The following is a 9,694-nucleotide window of genomic DNA, read 5'->3' on the forward strand; positions in this document are numbered from 1 at the left end:
AAGAACACTGTTCATGTGCATCTATGAACGAAAGTTTCCCAAAAGTCACTATTACGTCATGTGCTACCAGAGATAACGTTTTTAAACAATAAATCTGAGATAGCATCACGTCTCTGTAAACCCTCATCATCTACCTCCCCCTCTTGGGTTATGTCTTCCTCTTTCTCAACATGTCCTTGAACCACTTGTCCCAAGTCCAAAAACACATTGTGCAACACACAGGCAGTCAGCACGACAGCTCTGGCGCGATCATAGTTTCCAATATCGAGGTACCTAAGCCTTTGAAATCTGGCTCTCAGGTTGGCAACAGCCTGATCCAGAATATGAAAATGCTCCTCCAACGTCTTGTTGAAGAGCTCCTCTCTTGGTCCGTGACTTTCTGAGTATGGAATTAAAATATGTGCAGTGAGCGGGTAGCCGGATCTGGCAACAAGGCAGGCGTCAGAGGGCAACAGCTCCAGATGCTGTTTAAGTTTGTCCCTCAGAGCAACGCCTCTGTCCACGTCTGATCCTTTACTGATTCTGCAGTCTAGGAAACGGCCCTTGCGGTCGCATATGAGCTGCAGGTTTAGCCAGGAGTCGGGATGGGCCTCCTTCTTCATCCTCTTAACCTCAGGCACTGTGCTCTCCACATCGTGTTTCCCTATAGGCAGACGGATAGGGATGCGGGTGTGTCCCAACACTCCCAGGACCCGAGGGACACCTGGCTGCCGCTCCTGCTCCTTCTCTGGACTGCAAAGTGGGAAAAGGGCCTCTAAAGCCTCTGTGCCTGGAAAATAGAGAGGAAAAACCCCACCATTATCATTTTCAATCCTGTTTTTTTACACTTAGATCATTGACAACATTGCGCTTATCATACCTCACCAAAAGGGGTCGACAGATTATCGGCTTAGCTGATTTTTTGAGCCGGTACTAGGCATTTTGCTGATTATCTGTATCAGTGTTTTATTTTAATGATAGCAGATAAAATTAATTAATGAAAAAGTGTGGAATTACAGTTTTTATTTGAATATTTAGGGGACTTTAGAAAAAAAGTTGCTGGGAACTTGCTGAATATGATGTTGCAAGTTTCAATTTTGATTGAACATTTTCTGAAGGCATTTAAACAAAGGTTTGTGTTGAGTTTATTATACTCCAAATTCTAACTTTCAACAGAAATATTTTATTATTGTTATTGTAAATGCATGTCAGTTCCAAATATTGATTATCGTTCTCATTAAGTACTAGTTATCAGTATTGGTCGACCCCACAAACAACATTTAAGTCAACCCACCGACTGGCCATCTGATGAGCCTCTCCTCCAGTGTGTTGACACGCTCACAGAAAGAGAAGAAGATCCTGTGGATGTTTCCTTTCTCCAGGTGGAAGCGGCGGGACACGGAGCGGTAGCTGACGCGCTCAGAGAGCAGAGTGAGGGACAATAGGACAGTGTGGGACAGAGACAAGCGAGCCCGTCCCGCCATTCGAGCCCTAGACTTGGAGTTTTGAAGCAGGTCTGCGATGTACTGACGAGAGAAAAAAACAGTCAGTCAGTAGATTTTACAGGTAATTCTGGTAAAATTGATTGTAACTGAATCACAGTGTGACCATAATGATCTCAAAGACATCAGTTACTTTCACGGTTGGATTATTTATTCAGAACAAGGGGCAGCTTGATAAAAAAAAAAGGGGCAAAGGCAGAAAATGTTAAATTTTGGCCTCAAGTGGGATAAAAGAAAAAAGCGCTCTATAAACAAAATGTATAATTATTGTCATTATTATTATAAAAATGTTAGTTTCATTTTGTTATATTCATTATGTTTATTTACTGTATACGTGCAGGTGTATGTGAGGCACTTTGAATGATTTTTTTTTATTAAGAACTGGGGGAGGGAGTTATGTTTTTTTATTTGGCTAAGGGACATTCAGATTTATTTTGTATATTTTTAAATACCCACAACACCTGCAAGAAGGTCTGAAAGGCATGTTTTCTTTTCTTTCTTTCTTTTTAATGAGAATAATGTAAAATACCATAATTACTGTTCAGGTGTAATGTTTAAGGTTTTTTAATACATGGAAAAGAGGAACGTTAATAAGAAACAATTAAATTGTACACATCAAAGAAATTAGAGGCATGTTTTCTTTAAAAATCTCCAATATCATACAACTTATCATGGCCAGAAACTGTAAAATATGGTTATTTATGGTGGAGGGAGGGCCATGTATTTCCCACCAGTCAATCAGGGAAGAAAAATGTTTGTAGCTCAGATTTGACAAAATTATAAACTTATTTTAACAACAGCAACAGGTTTGTTAGTAGATCAGATCACTGAAGACAGACCAATTACCTTGACTGCAGCACTGTCCACAGTCCCCAGGGGTTCTTGGGGCTCTGGTGTCTCTTCCTCCGGAGGACTGCTGGATGTTGTGGTCTGTACGACCTGAGGCTGCACATTAGCTTGACTCTGCAGTAACTGCACGTATATAGTCGGAGGAGGCTGAGCTTTAAGTTTAGCTAACAGCTCAGCCTCCAGGAGCTCCTCCACCGCCTGGTCCAGCCGCTGCTCCAGCTCGCCCGGAGACAGAGGCTGCCACTCCCGCTCCACCATGTCCAGCACGGCTCTGCCCGCCGATAAAACATGCTCACTGACCTCCATTTGTTCAGCTCTATGTTCTCTCAGTCTGTGTTAGACCAGAGGTCATCATACCATCATAAATGTAAACACGGACCAAGTTCTTTGTCGTTTCTTGGACAAGGACGACGAGTTATCGGTGCTAGCAGCATGCTAAGCTAGCACGCTAGTAACGCTGCCTTCGCGTGCTGTCGGAAAGTTTGGAACTTATTAAACAACGTGCACGAGTCGGGCCAGCGTTTATGAAGTGGAGTTTTGAAAAGTTTTTCAACGTATGGTAATGAACTCAAGGATCAGTTTCCACATTAAAAGAAATTAATTTAAGAGCCGAAATTAACTGAAGAGCTAAAATATTAAATTAACGAATCCCATAGATGTAAGAATCCAATATCTTGATAATAATTAGGGATAATCTCGGCACTGCCAGTATTGGCAGATACTGCATTGGCTTTAAATGAAATATTGGTATCGGCCAACATCATCTATATAGACAGACAATGGAGATTGACAAAGTGAACATGTGCAATTTTTCTTAATTTGCAGAAAGAAAATATTATTTACATTGAAAAGCATTGCATTTCATGTCTTCATCTGCTGGTGGGCCATCACATTAAGAGTATGCATAACAGTAATTCCACAACAGAAGAGACCTGGTGATCACTAAAATAGGGTGGGAAAAACACTTTTAGAAAATACTAAACACTATATGAAATCAGCTGCTGTTCGAAAATAGAATGCATAATCAATAACTGAATTCCTCCAACTGAGTTTTGAGTGTGCACAAAATAATGAAACATTAATACATTTACCTTTGACTAGAAACGTGTACAAAAACACCACAGTGCACAGGGGTGAAAAACAGTTGTTTTAATGTTAAATCAGTTACAAGTGCAACTTTGATCATGTCCCACTGTTTAACAGCCTCAATTTGCAAATGTTAATGTCAACAATTTCATTCAACACCCCCAGGTCAGAATATTTTCCTGTTGTAACTAATGGAGGGTTTTCATTTTTAAATTGTAGTCCTCTAGATCCTAAGATCCAGTGCTATATTTAAATTCTTTGATGTGCAGAAGAGTTGATTTTTAATTCACGTTTAATTTCAGGAAAACAATGTGCATTAAGGTATTAATGGGGTATAATACAACACAAGTTGCAGCATGAACTAAACCTAGAGGGGCATTAATTCTGGGACAATGGAGAGTCAAATGTGCAGCCCACGACTCAGGCATGATTCATAACTCATCACATGACAAACTAACTGATAGACAGTTTACAAGAAACAATGCAGCCCATTGATTCAAGTTTAGAAGATCTCATCAACATCTCCAAGATGTCATTGGCTACAAACAAACATTGGAGAGGAAAGTTGGTTAGTCCTCACCTTTGTTAGTAAGATAAAAAATAATCAGTAATTACCATAATTCAATTTTTAATTTCTGCTCTGCCTGTCGGACATTTCATTTTCAACACCAGGTCCACGCCAGCGTTACATGTGTTGTAGAAACCCACGACTGAGTGCACTCAGTCTCAGTAACTTCTGTGAGCAGCTACAGTATGAAAACTTCTGATCGATTAAGTACCAAGAAATGTTCATCTTGCCAGATCTCCTGCTAACATGTGAATCTATTTTATTTCAGATTCATAATGTTCAAAAGTTTTTGAAATACAGATAGTAACTTAGAAATTCACAAACTCCTAGCTATTGTCGCAACACATATCCAGGCCAAATGCCAAAAACATGTTAAAGCCTAGTAATAGTTTAATAAAGAAACACACAAACATAAAAGCTTAAAAATGTCACACCTTGTCAACTCCCACGTTTAAGCCAGCAAAATAAAAAACATAAGTAAGGCAGCAATAACCTTACCCCAAATAAAGACTAGAATTAATTAAATACGAGGTACATTTTTTTTTTTTTTACGTTCAGCCGTTACCAATCCCATGGATGACTGACAGTGTCGTGACAAGTCCGTCAGGTATCTCTGAAGGGTCTTGTGTGAAATTATCAATTTATCGAGCATGCGTTCACCGATTTCAGGACAAATGAACCACTTTGAAGCACCCGCCCTCACATTTACAACAAGGGGAATCCGTGTTTGTAATTGTTTATGCCCAGCTGAAGATCTGTTGTCGGCAAGGTAAAACTCACCCACGGAGGCATCGCTTCCCCAAATTAAACCCCTCCCTCCCCCCGTGCAACCTCCCTCCGACCCCCTGTGCGTCCCTCTCGTTTCTCAGCACCCTCCCTCACTGTACAGCCTGCTCGTTGGCTGTGCTGCCCGAGTCCTGGGGCTTCATGACGTCAGGAAGCTCTGGGGGAGTGGAGAAAGGCTCGACCCTCAGCTGCTCAAATGAATCATCTGAGAGGACGACAGAGAAAGTGACAACAGTGAAAAGAGCGAGGCTCAAAATAAAACAAGTGAATGGATAGTGCCACCACTACAACACTAACTGAAGATGGTCTTAAGTAGGGTTGATTAAAGGGTGAACTACTTACCGCTCAAACGGAAAGCTAATCCCACTGTGGCTGGGGCCTGAGGTCGGGCTGTTTGATTTGTAAAGCCACAATTTCCAAGAGTTTGACCGTCATTAAGCATCACGTCATCCTGGTTAAAATTTTTTTTAAAAAGATAAAAGTTGTGTAAGAGCCAGTTGTTCACTATTTCTTTCATTTTTTAATGTTACACTGTGCACATTATCTGCCTTTTAAAAGACAGCGTTCAGGGCATCTGAAGAGATTTTGGAGACCAAGTTGACAGAGCAGTGAAACTGGTGAGAACTCGTAACTTTCACACAGTGCTCTCCACTGTGAAAACTACTTGCGTTTCTCTATGCCAGCAAGTTTGTATTCAGTGTCTGTTAAGTTTTAAGCTGGAAGAATCCTCCAACTGTTGGATAAATTAATTGACATAGTTAAAAAGTAACACAAGCTTTGCATTTGTCTAACATTTTTTTAAAACCCTTTTTTTAACAATTGGGGGATATGAATAACATGAGATTTTATGTTGCTACGGTACATCTAAATATATGTCTATCAAATTAACTCAATTGAGAAATATGTTAAGGACATAATATTAACAAACAAATCAATGTAATTTATTACACTGATGAAGAAAAATATATTAAAATCCAATATTACCAAACAATAATCCTGCTCTATTGATTCGTAACATTGTATAAATGTGTCCAATACAACCAGAGATATTGAGGACCTACCTACCTCACCAATGGTACTTGGCTGACTAGACTGATATGCAGATTATGTTTTTCCATTAAACGCCAAGTAAATAACTTTTAAAAATTAGTAAAGATGAGCCATTTAGTTTTTCAAACTAATTTAGTTTTTCAAACAAACCTCATTTTGCTTGTGTTGCTTGACAAAAAGTCTAAAGTCTAAATGTATTTAATATGCTGTCAAATAAGACAACTAAAAGCAGCAAATCCTCATATTTAAGAAACTGAAACCAGAGAATGTTGCAATTTAACTTGAAAATGACTGAAACAATGATTTTCTAATGAAAAGCTGCAAATCAAGTATTGACTAAACATTGGAATGCTAAACAGTAAAGCTAATTCTTAGACTGTAAATAAATTAATATCATTTAATGGTATATACTGCTATATATAATGCCCACTACTACACCCACCTCAATCAGACAGCGGTAAAGCATGAATGTGAAATCCAATGTTGCTCTCAACATAGCTCAGGTGGATATGAGCAACACCAGCAACAAACCAGGAAGCTGTTACCCATTTGTATATGATCCACTAACTGATAATAAACTAACAAGCAACTTACAGTAAGCTCCAAGAAGGGAAAAGTGCAAAGTTTTGGGTAACGAATAATTACAATTTTGCCAATTTATCAGTTAAACTGTCGTTGTAATCTAAAAAAATAACTGCATTAGCACATTCTCAAGCAACTGTTCGAACAGAGGAATTTCTCATCTGAAGGCAGTTCCATGTAATTTACCTTATAAAGCCTCTGATCTTCAGGTGGCCTCTTTAAAATGCCTTCCACAATGCGCTTCAGTTCATAGACTGTGGTAGACTCTTTGGCATCTGTGAAGATGGTCGTCTTGTGACGTCGGATCATTAGAAACACATCCTGAAGTGAGATCAAGTGACAGAGAAAAGAGTGGAAATGGGACACCAATGACTCCCAAGAATATTCACCTCAGAAAAACTTCATTGTTGACCGTATAAATGTTGCAAATCTCTGGAGGCGCATTTCACCCTGAAACAACTCATTCATGTTTTCATCAGCTTCTTCCAAAGATAAAAAAAACAACTGAGACTTAAGTTAGAAAAAGCTGGATCTGTAATACAATCCCCTTGTTTAATTCAAATCCGAAAGCCCCACTCAGGAATAAAGCTCATTCTGGCGAAAAGACAAGTATTTCATAATCTACCCATTACTGGTCGTCCCTATGGTAAAACCTCCAAAAAGTGTCTGTTGCCATCAGCAGATAGAAGCTTTATTTATTTTTGCATGGTGGTGAAAGAAGTATTCAGATCCTTTACTTAGGTAAAAGTACAAATACCATACTGTGAAAACACTCCACTACAAGTAAAAGTTCTGCCTTCAAACTATACTTCAGTTGAAGTATGTAAACATTATCAGATAATGTGCTTTGAGTATAAAAAGTAAAAGTACTCATTGTGCAGTAAAATTGTCCCTTTCAGTGTTTTAATAATTATATCTGATATTTTAATATTACTGCTGCATAACTGTGTATGTTGCATTTTAATCTATGGCAAGGCATCATAGTCTATAAGATCATCATGTGTTAATTTGCGTGGCTGTCCTGCGAAAACCATGTGTCTCTCAAAAGTCAACTTTTCATGGTGTCAGAGAAACAGCCCTGTTTACAGCTTTAAGATAAAACATTTTCCAGCTAATATGACAGTGTTTTTAAATGGAAATTACATTCACTGCACACAAGAGGGATGATAGCTTCTACTTTTTATTTAGTCTTCATTTGAAATGTTGCAAACGATGCATTTTGCATGGTGCTTTTCAACATGCAAAACGAAGACTCAATAAAAAGAGGAAGCAATTCAGCCTTCTTGTGTGTGGTCAATTTACTTATTTGCAATCAATCTGATGTTTCCTGCCATCACCTGTATTAAGTTAGAAGGACTGACAGTGCTGTCCACAGGACATGTGCTCTTGAAAGGATTTTTATATAGTTTGCTTAGCTTAAAAAGTAGCTAAATGTTCTCAATGCATCATCCTTCAGTTTATCACAAACATTCAACGCATCTGAAGATACATGGTTTTCACAGGACAGAAAGAGTATGAAAATTGTGATCTGTAAAGTAATTAAAGCTTTCAGATAATTGTAGTGGAGTAAAAAGTAAAATGTTTATACCTGACATGTAGTACAGTAGACGTATAAAGTAGCAAGGATGTCAAATACTCAAGTAATGTACAAGTACCTCACATTTTTTAAGTTAATGTACCAAGTTACATTCCACCACTGCATTTACAAATATTAAACAACTGAAGCAAAAGCATAGGGGTATTATGAAACTCATTGTGGGTGGGTTTTGATTTTATCCCCCACAGTATAGTGAACAATACCACAACAGGAACCAGGAAAAGCCCTGACACAAAGTACTGATGCATTTGAATATCTCATGACGTAAACAAGGAGGTACTGAAAGATTTAGATGAAGTAAAGACAAACTTTGAAACTAAAGGTACAGTGTTGACCACTGCTCTCCAAAACTAACGCAAATGGTGTATCAGATTGCTTCTTGTTTATGTTCTTCATATGCCTGTATTAGTCAGGATATAACCACAGGATTAAGCTGTGTGGTAGCAGTGGTGGTAAAGCTCAAAGTGACAGTGGTTTGGTAAGTTCACTGGTTTATAAACAGGTAAGATTCACATAAAAACAAACACCTCTACTCCATAACGTCACGACAATTTCTATCAAGGCGTTTGAGGACACACGGTGCGGCAGCTGCTGGCTAGCCTAGCTGTGGCTACTCGTTCAACCAACTGTTAGCCGGAGTAGCTTCCTCATAAACTGATTCTGGAAATCGTCCCTCCTCTCCCAAAGTACCACTTACCCAACAAACTTTTCGCTGCCTAACAAGCGACGATTAACTGTTAACACCAAGTTTTTAAAAAAAAATCTGGTATGTCATAGCTGACACCGCTAGCCGAGCTGACAACTTTAGCTAGTTAGCCTCGTTGCGGCTAACTAGCCATTTCATCAAAAGCAAAGTTTGTAGGTTGAGCTGTCACTTATCCAAAACGATGTTAATGTGTATGCACTTTCAACTGGACCCTCCTCTGTTAACCTTACAAAGGTTTCGAGTTGTATAAAGCAATGTCCAGCAAGCTTGAGCTACAATGTTGACGTTAACCAACGTCAGGAAGCTAACCGACATTAGCCGGGGTTAGCTAAACAAAGGCATCAGCTTTTGGATGATCGATTTTTGTGACGAGATTTGTTCAGCTCCTGACAGCATACATTTAATTACCTAGATAATGCCTTTACGATTAATTAGAGTAAGCTCTGACTAGTCAACAGGCCACTGCATTTTGAGCTGTATCTGTTTTCCTCACTCACCATTTCTTGCGGTTGGTTGCACGCAGAAAAAACGCCTCCACTGCACAGCGACAACTGTGAGATCACAGCAGCATCAGACACCTGCAACCCCCAAATCAACCAGCAGGCGGTGCTACAGGCACCTTTTTTTATTCTTTTAATTGCAAATTATTATGGCAGGTAATATTCTGATTATTATTAACAACCAACTGTAGTGTTACTGGATTCTTCTAAACAATATTATAGGGAGGGGATTCAATTACAACAGATGTTACATATAACTAAAATAGTATTGGCAGCAAATATGGTATACCATAAAATGAAAGTGCAAGCCAAAAACAAATCACAACAAAAAAAACATTATTAAAACAGAGGTTAAAAACAGATGTCACAGTAATTACAATGTACAGAAATGTTAAAGATTACTTGGTCTACAACACTTTTATTTTCTTAATTCCAGCTGTCCCAACCCCACTCCCATTTCTATTTTTTTTTTTAAATATCTATCAACAT

At 38.7% G+C, this 9,694-nt stretch overlaps 2 protein-coding genes across 2 annotated transcripts; both read right to left on the reverse strand.

The window, feature by feature from the left end:
• Positions 1-5: 5 nt before the first annotated feature.
• On the reverse strand, positions 6-3,110 carry LOC121956743. Its single transcript, XM_042505115.1, has 3 exons — positions 2,328-3,110; positions 1,274-1,505; positions 6-769 (listed from the first exon to the last, which is right to left on the reverse strand). Exons 1-3 carry the CDS (start codon positions 2,634-2,636, stop codon positions 57-59), a joined length of 1,254 nt encoding a protein of 417 aa, XP_042361049.1. The 5' UTR covers positions 2,637-3,110; the 3' UTR covers positions 6-56.
• A 354-nt stretch (positions 3,111-3,464) lies between these two features.
• On the reverse strand, positions 3,465-9,275 carry elob (elongin B). The gene is made up of 4 exons (XM_042505117.1): positions 9,203-9,275; positions 6,589-6,723; positions 5,113-5,221; positions 3,465-4,975 (listed from the first exon to the last, which is right to left on the reverse strand). Exons 1-4 carry the CDS (start codon positions 9,203-9,205, stop codon positions 4,863-4,865), a joined length of 360 nt encoding a protein of 119 aa, XP_042361051.1. The 5' UTR covers positions 9,206-9,275; the 3' UTR covers positions 3,465-4,862.
• Positions 9,276-9,694: the final 419 nt, after the last annotated feature.

This window comes from Plectropomus leopardus, chromosome 17 (genome assembly GCF_008729295.1).
Source record: "Plectropomus leopardus isolate mb chromosome 17, YSFRI_Pleo_2.0, whole genome shotgun sequence".
NCBI lineage: Eukaryota > Metazoa > Chordata > Actinopteri > Perciformes > Serranidae > Plectropomus > Plectropomus leopardus.